At 41.9% G+C, this 15,894-nt stretch overlaps 2 protein-coding genes across 2 annotated transcripts; both read right to left on the bottom strand.

Annotated features, from left to right (window-relative positions):
• Window positions 1-217: 217 nt before the first annotated feature.
• Window positions 218-637, bottom strand: dynll2b (dynein, light chain, LC8-type 2b). The gene is made up of 2 exons (XM_034178385.1): window positions 484-637; window positions 218-410 (listed from the first exon to the last, which is right to left on the bottom strand). The coding sequence occupies exons 1-2, from the start codon at window positions 607-609 to the stop codon at window positions 273-275; spliced, it is 264 nt and encodes an 87-aa protein (XP_034034276.1). The 5' UTR covers window positions 610-637; the 3' UTR covers window positions 218-272.
• A 7,294-nt stretch (window positions 638-7,931) lies between these two features.
• Window positions 7,932-14,355, bottom strand: srsf1b (serine and arginine rich splicing factor 1b). The gene is made up of 6 exons (XM_034178384.1): window positions 13,937-14,355; window positions 12,089-12,270; window positions 11,825-11,997; window positions 9,616-9,884; window positions 9,090-9,184; window positions 7,932-8,523 (listed from the first exon to the last, which is right to left on the bottom strand). Exons 1-4 carry the CDS (start codon window positions 14,122-14,124, stop codon window positions 9,702-9,704), a joined length of 726 nt encoding a protein of 241 aa, XP_034034275.1. The 5' UTR covers window positions 14,125-14,355; the 3' UTR covers window positions 7,932-8,523; window positions 9,090-9,184; window positions 9,616-9,701.
• Window positions 14,356-15,894: the final 1,539 nt, after the last annotated feature.

Below are 15,894 nucleotides of genomic sequence, written 5' to 3'. Positions count from 1 at the left end.
AGCACTACTATTATTCTGAACACTACTGTATGCATGCTCTCAGGCAGATGAAATTCCACTTAAAGGGGATGAATAAAGTATTTATCTATCTATCTTTATCTATGTGGAGTATTTTGCAGGCCCGTCCACGAGTAGTCTAGACAGGAACGCAGCAAACTCCATGGATTGTGTCATGTGGCAGGTGGACAACGGTGGGCGGGGGGGACAGGAGGCAGGTGTGGTGCAAATGTACAATATGATGCAGGGGAAATTTAAAAAGGAGTTTGAGGCCTTCAGCCAGATTTGAAGAGTAGAATGGCTACTTGGTTGAGGTAGAAGTAGATGAAGGGCTTTGTCGCAAGTATCACATCGGTGCCAAAGTTCCTTCCAACAATGCAGTGCCATGTGGGGTTATACTTCTTGTCAAACTCCTGCAAGACAAATATCACTTAACAGCAACAACAGGAATAAGGTACTTATTGTAGTTTTTGAATAACAACCTACCTTTTTGACATAGGCAGCAATATCCTTAATGTTGTACTCCATAGCCTGCAAGGCACAGTCCACTGCATCTTGCTGCATGTCCTCAGACATGTCTGTATTCTTTATCACCGCCTTCTTGTCTGACATTCTTTTCACTAAAAAGGCAGAGAAATGATGTTCAGACAGGTTTTCAAACCGCTGCCAGTTTTCATCAATTAGTATGCTTATGGACAGCGGGTCCTGGCCATTAAAGTGACTAGTCATGTTGCCTGCTGCAGTCGCTAGTCGGGCTGTAAATTAAGTACAACTCCATCCCCATCCCAAAAAACATACAAATAAAAAGGCCAGAATTACCAAGCAACCCTAAAAAGACAGCCTTGAAGAAGAGGAAAAAGACCTATAGAAGACCTTGCAACATGTGCCAAGCACTAAATTCTTTGCTGCACTTTTATTACAGCACTTGAAAAGGTGAGTGAGGAGTCAGATTGGCAATTGTCCTGGATCAAAACAAAGAGCCAGGCTTTCAAAAACTTCTGATAAGATCTGTGGTGAATGTGTCAATATTTAGAGAGATTCTCTTCTTTCAACAGTGATGTTCATGTTTCTGGGTCCTCTGCCTTGAGGTTGAGAGATGCCTGGGAAGAGCTTATGGAGTCATGAGATCTCTGGACAGAGGGGTTTGATGATGCAGATACCTTTGTAGGAGAACAAAAGGGCCAAGTCTTTACGGTCCTGGTGCTTCCTGGCCTATGGCACGGTTGTCTAGAGACTAAAGTTTTCTGGAAATTACCAGAAATCTGGGTTTTTAACTTACCTGGTGATTATTCAAACAATAATGTTGGGGAAGTGTAGTGACACGGACCCACAACAGGGGGCGTAAATGAACGAACAATGAAAGATGTGTGGGCCGCTGAAGGGGAGGTACTGCTGGCCCACCACCACCAGAGGGCACCCTGCCTGGAGTGCGGGCTCCAGGCACCAGAGGGCGCTGCCACCTCACAGGAGCAGCCGGGGTGACAGCTGTCACCTACGACAGCTGTTACCAATCAGCTGATCCGCAGCGGTATATCTGCAAGACGTCATCTCCACTTCTTTGCCGAGATATCGCTCTACCAAGGAGGTAACATTCTCAGCTGACTGTGTTTATAACAGAAATATCTGTTGCTTGTGTGTGTTTGGACAGCAGATACTCTGTTTCTTTTTTCGACGAGAGGTGGAGGTGGTTTTTCACCATACGTGTTGCCGGGTGCACGCGCACCCACATCTAACTGTTTTTGTTCCTCGGCAGCAGTACCAGATCCGACAAGCGGAGGCAGTGGCCACCTGGGTGTTCGGGACTTGGCGGCTCCAGTATTCCCGGGGTTCGGTGGCGGAGGAAATCGTGTGGTTCCGGTTCTGCTTTAGACGGACGTCTCTTATCTTCGAGCCGGCCCACATGACACATTTTTTGTGAATTGACTATTTATCTATAATTGTAATTCGCCGTGTTGGTTGTGCTTCTTCACAACAGTCAAGTGTTATTATTTGACTTCCTCCATTGTCCGTTCATTTGCGCCCCTGTTGTGGGTCCGTGTTCCTACACTTTCACAACAAAAGAGTCGAATATGAACGCTTTACTGTTGTGAATGAGCACAACCACAATACAGAAGAACACAGAATTTTGCAAACAGTCAATCCACAAAGGTGACGTGTGGGCAGGCTCGAGGATAGAAGACGTCTGTCCTGAGAAGAACCGGAACCACACGATTTCCTCCGCCACCAAACCTGGAGAATACTGGAGCCGCCAAGTCCCGAATTCCCAGGTGGCCACTGTCTCCGAATGTCGGATCTGGTACTGCTGGCGAGGAGCAGAAACAATAAGATGTGGGTGTGTGCACACCCAGTAACAACAATGGTGGGGATTCCACCTCCACCTCAAACACAGTAACACAGTTGTGCAGAGCCTGAGAGCTACTTATCCGTTTTGGCGTGAGGGGTGAAGAGCGTCATTCCTACACAGTCCACAAAACCCAGCACCCAGCTGAAGGAAGCTACAGAAACTCCCGCAAACACTCAGAGCACAAATACAAGTGCGTTTGGTACCGAACAGAAGGGCTGAGAGTTTACCTTCACAGGTCGATGATATCTCGGCAACGAGGTGAAGATGTCTGGGTTTTATGGAGTAGTATGATGAAGTGTAGATGGGTGACAGCTGTCACCCCCGGCTGTGTCCGTGGCGGCAGCGCCCTCTCGTGCCTGAAGCCCGCACTTCAGGCAGGGCGCCCTCTGGTGGTGGGCCAGCAGTACCTCCTCTTCTGGCGGCCCACACAACAAATAATCCACATTTTGAGTATTCATGTATCCGCTACTAAGGCGCCTCTATGTGCCTCACTGTACCTCACATGTGCCACGTATTGGCCTCTAATGACCCACAACCAACCTGTCATTTGAGTCCTGTCCAGCTTCGATTGGCTCGTGTCGCCGCATATGATCCACGTCAAGCCACATATGACCTATCTAGTGCCATGTAAAGTGACGTTGGTGCACATTTAGGTATGGGTTTGGGCCAAACCTCCAGCCCTCCCACACTTGGTCCCTTTCAAGTTTTGGGTTTCAATTCACAGCATCCATTCAAGATGTCACATTTTTTAAACACAGTCCAAAAATAGATGCTCAAGTACAGTCTGGCCGGTGTGCACATCCGTGCGCCAGGCTGCTGTTCACATGTGTTCCAGAGTCATTAAATGCACCAGACCAGCTAGAACCAAACCATAGGTTCCTGGACATTAGCCGCTGCGCTTCTTCTCACTGGCTTTATTTCTTCTGTGGCTTACAGTCATTATGACACTGTGAACCAGCTTTTAACTTTGTGTTTGTCAGTTAATATCTGCAAAAATCGCTCTTTTGTGCGCTGACGTTCTGCGTTCCTGGACAGTCGCCTCTGTGCTTCTTCTCACTGGCTTTATACACACACAGTCATTTTGACTCTGTGATCCAACTTTTAACTTTGTGTTCGCCCATTATTGTCTGCAAAATCACTCTTTTTGCGAGCTCGTGTTCTGCGTTCTCCTTAGTTTCCCTGGCTGTGTGTTTGGGGTCATTGTCATGCTGGAAGACCCAGCCATGACCCATCTTCAATGCTCTTACTGAGGGAAGGAGCTTGTTTGCCAAAATCTCACAATACATGACCCCATCCATCCTCCCTTCAATACGGTGCAGTCGTCCTGTCCTCTTTGCAGAAGAGCACCCCCAGAGTATGATGTTTCCACCCCCATGCTTCACGGTTGGGATGGTTTTCTTGGGGTAGTTCTCATCCTCTAAACATGGTAAGTGGAGTTGATTCCAAAAAGCTCAATTTTTGCTCTCATCTGATCACATGACCTTCTCCTATGCCTCCTCTGGATCATCCAGATGGTCACTGGTGAACTTCAAATTGGCCTGGACATGTGCTGGCTTGAGCAGGGGGACCTTGCTGCCCTGCAGGATTTTAAACCATGACAGCATCATGTGTTACTAATGTAATCTTTGTGACTGTGGTCCCAGCTCTCTTCAGGTCATTGACCAGGTCCTCCTGTGTAGTTCTGAGCTTTCTCAGAAGCATCCTTACCCCACAAAGTGAGTCTTGCATGGAATCCCAGACCGAGGGAGATTGACAGTCATCTTGTGTTTCTTCCACTTTCTAATAAATAATCATAACAGTTGTTGTCTATTACCAAGCTGCTTGCCTGTTGTCCCGTAGTCCATCCCAGCCTTGTGCAGGTCTACAGTTTTGTCCCTTGTGTCCTTAGACAGCTATTTGGTCTTGGCTATGGTGGACAGCTTGGAGTGTGATTGACTGAGTGTGTGAACAGGTGTATTTTATACAGGTAACAAGTTCAAACAGGTGCAATTAATACAGGTAAAGAGTGCAGAATAAGAGGGCTTATTAAAGAAAAATTAACAGGTCTGTGTGAGCCAGAATTCTTGCTGGTTGGTAGGTGTTCAAATACTTATTTGCAGCAGTAACATATAAATAAATTATTAAAAAATCAAACATTGTGATTTCCGGATTGTTTTTTTAAATTATGTCTCTCACAGTGGACATGCACCTAACATGAAAATTTCTGATCCCTCCATGATTTCTAAGTGGGAAAACTTGTAAGATCGCAGGATGTTCAAATACTTATTTTCCTCACTGTATATGCTAGGTTTACAATCAGAAATAAGAAAGGAAAAAATAAAGCAGAAAATAATTTTCACACACATTTATTCAAAAAAAAAAAAAAATCATACATTGTGATTTCCGTTTTTTTTTAAGATTATGTCTCTCACAGTGGACCTGCGCCTAAGATGAAAATTTCATCCCCCTCCATGATTTCTAAGTGGGAGAACTTGCAAAATCACAGGGTGTTCAAATACTTATTTTCCTCACTGTATTTAGATATACCTTTATATACTAACATAGTTCCACCTTACAATTATATATAATATATACCTTACTTAATTTTCACATCATATGAAACTGCAAGTATATATATATATATATATATATATTATACAAAAAATGGATGGTAAGGAGTCCAACATAGAGAAATATTGGATGAAGAAGTTGGACGACTTGCCATCCATCAATTATGTTCTTCACCCCCCCTCCCAAATTAAGCAAACAACAAAGAGTCAAGTAAATTAGATCAATTTATTTTGTTGTGAACAGCATATGATTATATGATTAATTCAGATGAATGCTTATAAAACGTCAGTAGCGTGCTTGTCTACCTTCTTAGTGTTTTTGGCATCCTTGGAGTTCAATATTTCCACCAGTTACTCCTCTGTGAACTCAACAAATCTCGCTTAAAAAAACTTAACATCCACCCTTGTACTAAACTGACACCAACAAGACATGTATCTAATAAGTGGTATTAACTAATCCAACCACAGTAGTAATATATATATATATATATATATATATATATATATATATATATATATATATATATAAATCCACAGTGGTAGCTGGTTAAATCAGCAACAGTGCTGGTTATTATTTCCAAATTCAGTATCTAAAGACAAGACATACTTCAGAGGATCTAATTTATCTACGAAAGCGATCAAGAACATTAAAGCAGCATTTCAACAATTTCTGTAAATTTGTTGCCATAGCCCTGCATTGAGGTGTTTCCAAAAGCCTGAGTTAGCTTAACAAAATGTCCTACAGGGACTAGCACCCCCCTATTGGACAGATCTAATTACACCCTACATACTGACCCGTGCTCTGCATTCTAGTGACATCGAGTTAGTGCTCCAAAGGTAAAGTCGGCAAGTCAGAGCTTTTATCGTGTACTTATTCTGTTCAATAGTCTACTCGCCGAGATAGTCTGTGGAGTTAAGTACATTCAGATTAAAGACTTGTCTGTTCTCTCCATCTTCTAATTGTCAGATTTAATTGTATTGAATCCTATTTTCCCTCCAGCTTATTGCGTTACTTGTGGTGAAGGCCTTGGTCTCATCACATCCACATTCTGCAAAATGTTCATGAAGCAGTGACCACTTGCTGATGAACATATTAGCACTTTGCTAGTTCAGTTTTAACTTATTTACTGTGAACTATTCATTCTGGCTGATTCCTATTTTGTTGTCTGTCCAAGGTCAAGTTGCTGATGAAGACGTGACCACCAGCTAGGACATGGGCACTGCCGACACAGTTGGGAGCTTTATAAATCCTTCTGTCTGTCCATCTGAGATCCTTCCAGGACTGGAACATGAGATCTACAGAGAACTGTGAAAATTTGAAGTGTGTTGAGTATTTCTCAAATAATCTAATGGACAAACTCTGGAGAATATTCCTATGACTTATCTGGCTTTAATATTCAAGTTACCAATTATAATCCATTTTCTGACACTGCTCTTCACTATTTGGATGTCTTTTAAGGCACAAACTCTACATGTATGGTTTCTTAGCTGCAGCATTTCTGTCTTTGCATTGTGTGATGGTTCTCTGTTGTGCTCCCTGTTATACAACCCCTGGCAAAAATTATGGAATCTCCGGCTTCGGAGGATGTTCATTCAGTTGTTTAATTTTGTAGGAAAAAAGCAGATCACAGACATGACACAAAACTAAAGTCATTTCAAATGGCAACTTTGTGGCTTTAAGAAACACTATAAGAAATCAAGAATAAAAATTGTGGCAGTCAGTACGGTTACTTTTTTAGACCAAGCAGAGGGGAAAAAAAAATATGTAATCACTCAATTCTGAGGAAAAAATTATGGAATCACCCTGTAAATTTTCATCCCCAAAACTAACACCTGCATCAAATCAGATCTGCTCGTTAGTCTGCATCTAAAAAGGAGTGATCACACCTTGGAGAGCTGTTGCACCAAATGGACAGACATGAATCATGGCTCCAACACGAGAGATGTCAATTGAAACAAAGGAGAGGATTATCAAACTCTTAAAAGAGGGTAAATCATTACGCAATGTTGTTCTTGTTGCAAAAGATGTTGATGATATGGGGCTGCATGTCAGGTAAAGGCACTGGGGAGATGGCTGTCATTACATCATCAATAAATGCACAAGTTTACGTTGATATTTTGGACACTTTTCTTATCCCATCAATTGAAAGGATGTTTGGGGATGATGAAATCATTTTTCAAGATGATAATGCATCTTGCCATAGAGCAAAAACTGTGAAAACATTCCTTGCAAAAAGACACATAGGGTCAATGTCATGGCCTGTAAATAGTCCGGATCTTAATCCAATTGAAAATCTTTGGTGAAGAAAATGGTCCATGACAAGGCTCCAACCTGCAAAGCTGATCTGGCAACAGCAATCAGAGAAAGTTGTAGCCAGATTGATACAGAGTACTGTTTGTCACTCATTAAGTCCAAGCCTCAGAGACTGCAAGCTGTTATAAAAGCCAGAGGTGGTGCAACAAAATACTAGTGATGTGTTGGAGCGTTCTTTTGTTTTTCATATTTCCATAATTTTTTCCTCAGAATTGATTCCATATTTTTTTCCCTCTGCTTGGTCTAAAAAAGTAACTGTTACTGCCAGTTTTTTTTTCCTGATTTCTTATAGTGTTTCTTAAAGCCAGAAAGTTGCCATTTGAAATGACTTTAGTTTTGTGTCATGTCTGTGATCTGTTTTTCTACAAAATTAAACAACTGAATGAACATCCTCCGAGGCCGGTGATTCCATAATTATTGCCAGGGGTTGTAGGTAGTATAGTAAAAGCAGATGGTCACCCCACTGAGTCTGGTTTGCTTGAGGTTTCTTCCTTCAATCAAAAAACACCTGAGGGAGTTTTTCCTTACAACTGTTATCAGTGTGCTTGCTCAGGTAATGGCTAAGGTCAAACCTGACTCGTGTTGTATGAAGCGCCCCGAGGAAACTTGTGTTGTGATTTGGAGCTGTACAAATAAACTGAAGATGTTTAACTTCAAAGATGACTGCAATTTTAAAGACTCTAACCTGTACTGGAGGAGAGGATGCAAACCAAAAAACACTCAGTACTAAACTGTTAATGGAACTTTTATTGAAAGAGACCAAACCTGAGACCAAACCTTCCACCATGCTAGGAATTATACTTAGCAAACTTAAAACTCATTCTTCCTCAGCAAGAATAACCAAAGAAATAAAGGTAGAACATTAAGGTCACATTCCCTTGTTGCCTCCCAGTCCTCCCTCTTCCCTCCCCTCCTCCTGTGAATGTTACCCACTATTTACCATTTTGCTTACGTGTGTAGATCCATCCTGCACCTCCCAGCCCTGCTCCTGGTTTTGATCCAAGCTTTGCTCCTCTTACCATAAAAAAAAAAATAAATAAATAAAAAATAAATAACTGTGAAAACAACTGCTCCTCAGGGTGACGTCAGTGACTGCAACTCTAAAGGTCCCACAGAAAAACAAAAATTTCTCTTCACTACTCAAAAGCCAATTTTGTTTATTTAATTAACATTTCTGGTCTGATGGAGTTATGTAGATAGGGCTGGGGGTCGGGACCCTCTCCCGGTAAAATGATCCCACGCTCCTGATCCATGTATCCATCCTGAAGCCTAATCCTAATCTGATCCTGAATCCTGATCCGGCTCCGGAATGGGGAGACCTTCAGAATACCAGCAGAACCAAAGAGAAGGAGGAAAATTAGAACCTTCACAAATTATGTAACTAAAGAAAAACAAAAAAACAAAAACAAACATTAAAAACGTATCTAGGAGGGAGTTTATGTTGAGCAAAACAGGAGATACCATCTATGATCAATGGCAACAATCTAGCAATTACAGACAGCAAGTACGGGTACTGAAAGATGTACATAAACACCAACAACTACGGAAACTCCCAAAATAATGCAGTATAGATTATGTATGATAAACAGCTTCCTGAGACATCTCAGCATTTTATTTTTAGATTGGCTGTATGTATTAAGAAACGATGAAGGACCAGTGCACAGAAACACTGGACTTTAAAACTACTGACAGAAGGCAAGTAACCTTGGGACACCGAAACATAATGGGATCATGCAGAAGCACAACTACAGCTTAGCAAAACAAAATGTGTTCCAACTTAAAACATTCAGTAAGAGTACTCAGATATTTTGAATCAGTTTTAAGGAGGGAAAAAAAGCCGAGTTATTTTGCAGATTTCAGAGCTGAGAGGCCAAAGGCGTCATACCATTGGTGCCATTTTTGGCTCCTCCTCCTCCTGTTTATCTTAATATGTACTGTTTCCTGTTCCTCTGTCTCCATCCTATCCTGCTCCTCTGAAGTCTACAGAGAGACACACGAAAAGGTCAAAGTACAACTTAATGTTGAGGGGGAAAAAAAAAAAAAAAATTAATGACCATCTCCAAGATAACAGCTACAACATAACCATAACCATGTCACACACACACACACACACACACACACACACACACACACACACACACACACACACACACACACACACTAGAATTACTCCAGGGAAGTACAGTAAAGACAAGAGGGTTAGCACAAAAAAGGGATTATCATTTTTACATAAAAGCAAAAGGAAAGGGAAAGTGGAAGAAAGAACGATGAGCAAATAAGACAACATACCCAGACCATGTATTCCAGCCAACCTCACCTAGTCATAAAGCAAAAATCGCAACAAAAATCGAAACAAACACAAAGAGAAGCAGCAGACATTCAACACAGCAAATGGTCCATGGTGACTGTACACATTTGTTTGGCGCGGTCTTTCTTCCCACTCTGAGATGTATTATGCAGAAGAGCTGGTCGGCAGTTGAATTAAGCTGTGGTGTGTCTAGCTGCGGGAACAGGAGCGGGAACGATGTGGAGAGTAATGTGGAGACCCTCTGCTGTGACGTGGAGAGTAGCTGCGTGACCCGCTTTTGCTACGGCTTCGACTGCGGCTACGAGAATGAGAACGACCATAGCTGGGGCTGCGAGGACCATCCATCTTCACACGAATGTAGGCCGTCTCTCCCTGAACACACAAATAATATGAGCACCTCGCAGAAAAGAGCTCCTTTATGAGATATACAACCCCTGGCAAAAATTATGGAATCACCGGCCTCAGAGGATGTTCATTCAGTTGTTTAATTTTGTAGAAAAAAAGCAGATCACAGACATGACACAAAACTAAAGTCATTTCAAATGGCAACTTTCTGGCTTTAAGAAACACTATAAGAAATCAAGAAAAAAAGATTGTGGCAGTCAGTAACGTTACTTTTTTAGACCAAGCAGAGGAAAAAAATATGGAATCACTCAATTCTGAGGAATAAATTATGGAATCACCCTATAAATTTTCATCCCCAAAACTAACACCTGCATCAAATCAGATCTGCTCGTTAGTCTGCATCTAAAAACGAGTGATCACACCTTGGAGAGCTGTTGCACCAAGTGGACTGACATGAATCATGGCTCCAACACGAGAGATGTCAATTGAAACAAAGGAGAGGATTATCAAACTCTTAAAAGAGGGTAAATCATCACGCAATGTTGCAAAAGATGTTGGTTGTTCAGTCAGCTGTGTCTAAACTCTGGACCAAATACAAACAACATGGGAAGGTTGTTAAAGGCAAACATACTGGTAGACCAAGGAAGACATCAAAGCGTCAAGACAGAAAACTTAAAGCAATATGTCTCAAAAATTGAAAATGCACAACAAAACAAATGAGGAACGAATGGGAGGAAACTGGAGTCAGCGTCTGTGACCGAACTGTAAGAAACCGCCTAAAGGAAATGGGATTTACATACAGAAAAGCTAAACGAAAGCCATCATTAACACCTAAACAGAAAAAAACAAGGTTACAATGGGCTAAGGAAAAGCAATCGTGGACTGTGGATGACAGGATGAAATATTCAGTGATGAATCTTGAATCTGCATTGGGCAAGGTAATGATGCTGGAACTTTTGTTTGGTGCCGTTCCAATGAGATTTATAAAGATGACTGCCTGAAGAGAACATGTAAATTTCCACAGTCATTGATGATATGGGGCTGCAGGCACTGGGGAGATGGCTGTCATTACATCATCAATAAATGCACAAGTTTACGTTGATATTTTGGACAATTGAAAGGATGTTTGGGGATGATGAAATCATTTTTCAAGATGATAATGCATCTTGCCATAGAGCAAAAACTGTGAAAACATTCCTTGCAAAAAGACACATAGGGTCAATGTCATGGCATAGGGTCAATATCAACGAGCAGATGTGATTTGATGCAGGTGTTAGTTTTGGGGATGAAAATTTACAGGGTGATTCCATAATTTTTTCCTCAGAATTGAGTGATTCCATATTTTTTTCCTCTGCTTGGTCTAAAAAAGTAACAGTTACTGACTGCCACAATCTTTTTTCTTGATTTCTTATAGTGTTTCTTAAAGCCAGAAAGTTGCCATTTGAAATGACTTTAGTTTTGTGTCATGTCTGTGATCTGCTTTTTTTCTACAAAATTGAACAACTGAATGAATATCCTCCGAGGCCGGTGATTCCATAATTTTTGCCAGGGGTTGTAAATTGGTGGAAATGTGACAAGGATAACATCTTAATCGGGATTATCAACACCACCACCACACATAAAGATCTGTCAGCTCCCAAAACAGTTCAACATACGATAACAAAGAACAGGATAAAATAGTAAACATTCTCACTCCACTCATAGCTGCAAATTCTTGAAGTGTTCTTTTCAAGAACCATGTTTTTCCAAATTTGATCAAATTGAGAATCCTATATGATTGTTGCACTGAGACGGCTGTATTATTTAGGCCCTAAGGTACATGTTAAAGGTATGTTATCTCATGTGATTTCATCTTGAAAACTGGCTTTCATTTACAGTCCAGTTCCCCTCAAAGACTTACCTGAATGAAACAGTTTCATTTCCAAAATCTAGTCCTATGCCACTTTGTGCAGAAACCACTAACCTACCTCATGAGAGTGAAACTTAGTGTTGTCCAGCTTGCGGACAGCGTAGGTCATGTCCTCTTTACGTACAAACTCCACCACCCCGGTGCCATCACGGTACACATCAGCATAACATACATCACCTGCTTCTCGCATGTGATCCTTCAGGTCCTGCCAGCTTCCACTAGGGGGAAGACCTGAAAAGGATGTAAATGATAAGAAAAGGACCAACTACAAAATTCAACAGGTAACAATGGTGATCAGTCAAGCCTACACATTGTGCTTTACCTGAGACAATGACCCTGTACTCTGAGCGCCTTGAAGGTGGACCATATCTTCCCCTTGGGGTTCCTAAAGCTCCAATACCACCTCCTCTTCCACCTCCTCGCCCACTTCGAGGGAATTCAACACGCAGGCGGTACCCATCATAGTCATAACCGTCACGGCCATAAACGGCATCTTCTGCATCCCTGTAGGAGAAGAGGTATTCTCTGATTCATTGTGCGTTGTGATAGTCACTGAAATATTACAGCACATTTTTAAGCCAGAGTTATTAACACAGTTGTACAACATGTGGAATGCAGGCCAGACAAAACAAGCAATGTTTCTTTCTGTAGGTCAGGGAAATTGTGATAGGACCTTTGCACTAAATGCTATGAGTCATTAACTAATTATTTCAGAGATGGGAGACAAAAACAAACATGCTGATAATAAAGGTGGCATTAAAGAACATGCTGCACATTATTTGTCTCAGTTAGCAACACAACATCAAAGTATTCATGACTGTAAGACTATCAGAGCACATGTGGTAATAATTAGTGGTCAATGATGTATTTTATTGCTGAATATTCATCTCGCTCAGCAAGTTAGCAGGTGGATTTCCAGAAAATGTCTTACTTGCCATTTCTCGCCATGTGACGTACATTTTAGGAAAAGCAGAAACATCCCAATGGCAGGCAGACAGAGTGAAATGAACACTACCTACTACATCTGCTAACAAAGCTCCTGAGCTTTCATTCGAAAGTGGTGTTCAGAGAGGAAGCGACACACTTCACCCCAAAACTCACTTTTTTGAGAGATTGTCAGATTTTGGAACCTAATATGTGCGGACTATGCTGTCTGTGTCGCAGGACGCTATTTTACTGCTGCAGTGTACATGCATGTGGAATGACTCCACAATACACAACTCTACGTTTACGCCAGTGTGAAAGGGGCTTTATTCTCTGGCTGGCGATTGCGTGTGATCCATGTGTGATGACTTCTTTGATGGAGTGGACCTGAACATTATTCTCTGAATGGAGATCGCGTGCCATCCCTGCACGACAGCTTCTTTGATGGTGCGATCCGTGCGTGAAGACTTCTTTGATGGAGTGATCTTTACATATTTAATCTTGAAAAATCATTCTACAAGTGGGTGAGTGCTGTGCTCGGTTTGTTCCCTTTTATATTTTATTCAACTCTGTGGAGCTGTTTGTTATTTTTACTTTGAGAAAGTCTTTGAGAGAGCCTGTCCTCTGTTCCAGAGTAGCACGCTGTTTTAACCGCGTTATAGCTCCTGCCGTGATGACTGGACAGCAGTTTTAAGTAGAAACAAGGCAATAATCTGTTAATCACTGCTGATGCTCTGAAATGATGCATGTAAAGTGAAAGCAGGGGGACCAATCAGATGTGGGGTACCTGACCAAACAGCTTCAGTAGGGGACCCCCAAACTTCCCTTTCTCTTGTTGTTTGTATTTTTATTGTACGTAAGTTCTGTACATACGTTTATGTTCTGCCTTACTGCAAATTACTTCAACTATGTAATGAAAGTACAACAATAAAGTATTTCATTTTATGGGCATTCGTATGGAGTTGTGGTTGTCATGGAAACGAGTTCATGGTCTCACTGGCCTTTTGTCACCAGCCAGGGATTCATTGTGGAGTCCAGCAGAAAAGGTTTCAGGTGCTTGGAAACTATTATTTAAGACGTGAGCTAACGTGTTTACACAACTATAAATTTTTAAATGAACCCAGATTGTCAATACTGGAAATAACACAAATGGAGTCGCACATGTATACTTTTTTTTTTTTTTACTCGTTGCAACATGCAATACATTTAAACCACCAGCTAAATAAGGAGTAGCAATGCAGCTCACCTCGGGTCCTCGAATTCCACGAAGGCAAATGGCGGTCCTCCTCTTCGGTTTTTCAGATCAATATCCCGAATGACTCCGTATTTGTAAAACACGTCCTCCACATCTTTGGTACGAATATCAGGTGGGAGATTCCCCACGTATATCCGACAGTCGTTACTCCCCGCTGGTCCTCGAACGACACCAGACATGCTAATGCTAGCTTAGCAGAAACAGCTACCTTGTACTGTACCGCTACCGACAAAGCTGGTAGACTCAACAAAATAATCGTCTCACCACAGCGAAACAACCAATGTGTTGAAAGTCACTTAGAAAATAGAAACATTTAGCTACACTTGTATCCACCCAACTAACTAAACGGTCAATATTTAGTTGTAATAATGTTACGTCTGACACCGACGCTCCAAATCACGTATCGAACCACTGTGCCGAATATTGTTTCACTCTAAAAAATCCGGGCCTGATGATGACGTTGAACACACCTACCGAGTGAGCTTGGCCCACGGTACCAGTTTAGAAGATGATGGATTGGGCTTTTACGAATACGCAAAAAGTGGAGTTACGTGTTATTAACCACAAGGAACTCCTTATTTGCAACATTACTAATTCAATCAATCAATCAACTTTTTTTTTATATAGCGCCAAATCACAACAAACAGTTGCCCCAAGGCGCTTTATATTGTAAGGCAAGGCCATACAACAATCATGAAAAACCCCAACGGTCAAAACGACCCCCTGTGAGCAAGCACTTGGCAACAGTGGGAAGGAAAAACTCCCTCTTAACAGGAAGAAACCTCCAGCAGAACCAGGCTCAGGGAGGGGCAGTCTTCTGCTGAGACTGGTTGGGGCTGAGGGAAAGAACCAGGAAAAAGACATGCTGTGGAGGGGGGCAGAGATCGATCACTAATGATTAAATGCGGAGTGATGCATACAGAGCAAAAAGAGAAAGAAACAGTGCATCATGGGAACCCCCCCACAGTCTACGTCTAAAGCAGCATAACCAAGGGATAGTCCAGGGTCACCCGATCCAGCCCTAACTATAAGCCTTAGCGAAAAGGAAAGTTTTAAGCCTAATCTTAAAAGTAGAGATTGAATTGTAATTGAATTGTCTAAATTTTACTGTATCTGAGAGCTTTAAGATTTGACTTGTCAACTCTCATATTTTAACAAAGTTGGCTTTAATGCATTTCGACAAACAAATCTCAGTTTTTACAGCAATTCTTGTGCCCCAAACAGACAGCCAGTAAATACGATTTATCAAACCGTTTTGAACTGTGATATTATCCATTTGTCAAACAGGTGGTTGCCAACTAAAAATTACACATTGCTTTTGGTTAAAAAAAAAAAAAAGCACAAAAACTGACATTACAGTAACTGAGGAACAACATACAAAACCAGACACTACTATAAATGTTAATATTATTCCCATGAAACTTTACACCACAGCATAGATCAGTTATTAGAGTACAATGTCAGAAAGATGGGCAACCAACTGTCCGTGGCATTTGCTGTGAAGATTTAGGGTAAACCTCCTTGCAGATGTCGCAGTACACCCACACCTCATCACCTGGCATGAAGGCATGCCCTGGGGATGTGTCATAGACCCTTTTCTATCAATTTCTGGAGTTGGCCTGGGCATGGTAGGTGTAGCTGTGGACCACCAATGGAGAGTCATAGTCTAGTCAATAGTCCACTTCTTTCCCACAGTAATCTTAACCTCAGAGGCGGCCCCAGGCACCAAGTCCACCTCTGTCTGTCCAGAATTTCCACCTAAACATGACAGCAGCGTGTGTGTACTGGCTGGAGTCTTAAACTAGTCCAGCAGGACCACAGATTAAGAGATAGATGACAGTCCCATTCTCTGTGACATTGGCTGGTGAGCTGGATGGCCAGGGTGTGTTGAGGTCATCCACCAAGCTGTTACTTCGGGGATGAAGCCGTGTTGTCCATCTTATACACCC

The sequence above is a fragment of the Thalassophryne amazonica genome, chromosome 9, assembly GCF_902500255.1.
Source record: "Thalassophryne amazonica chromosome 9, fThaAma1.1, whole genome shotgun sequence".
Taxonomy (NCBI): Eukaryota; Metazoa; Chordata; class Actinopteri; order Batrachoidiformes; family Batrachoididae; genus Thalassophryne; species Thalassophryne amazonica.
This window is presented reverse-complemented; position numbering and strand designations above follow the sequence as displayed.

Bases quoted from the DNA above. Each gene is read 5' to 3' on its own strand.
- srsf1b (XM_034178384.1), bottom strand. From the start codon at position 14,124: ATGTCTGGTGTCGTTCGAGGACCAGCGGGGAGTAACGACTGTCGGATA. The intron at 12,271-13,936 runs GTGAGCTGCATT...CTTCTCCTACAG, and splicing joins GTGGAATTCGAGGACCCGAG to GGATGCAGAAGATGCCGTTT. The intron at 9,885-11,824 runs GTAGGTTAGTGG...TTGTGTGTTCAG, and splicing joins CTAAGTTTCACTCTCATGAG to GGAGAGACGGCCTACATTCG.
- dynll2b (XM_034178385.1), bottom strand. From the start codon at position 609: ATGTCAGACAAGAAGGCGGTGATAAAGAATACAGACATGTCTGAGGAC. The intron at 411-483 runs GTAGGTTGTTAT...TTTGTCTTGCAG, and splicing joins TTGCTGCCTATGTCAAAAAG to GAGTTTGACAAGAAGTATAA.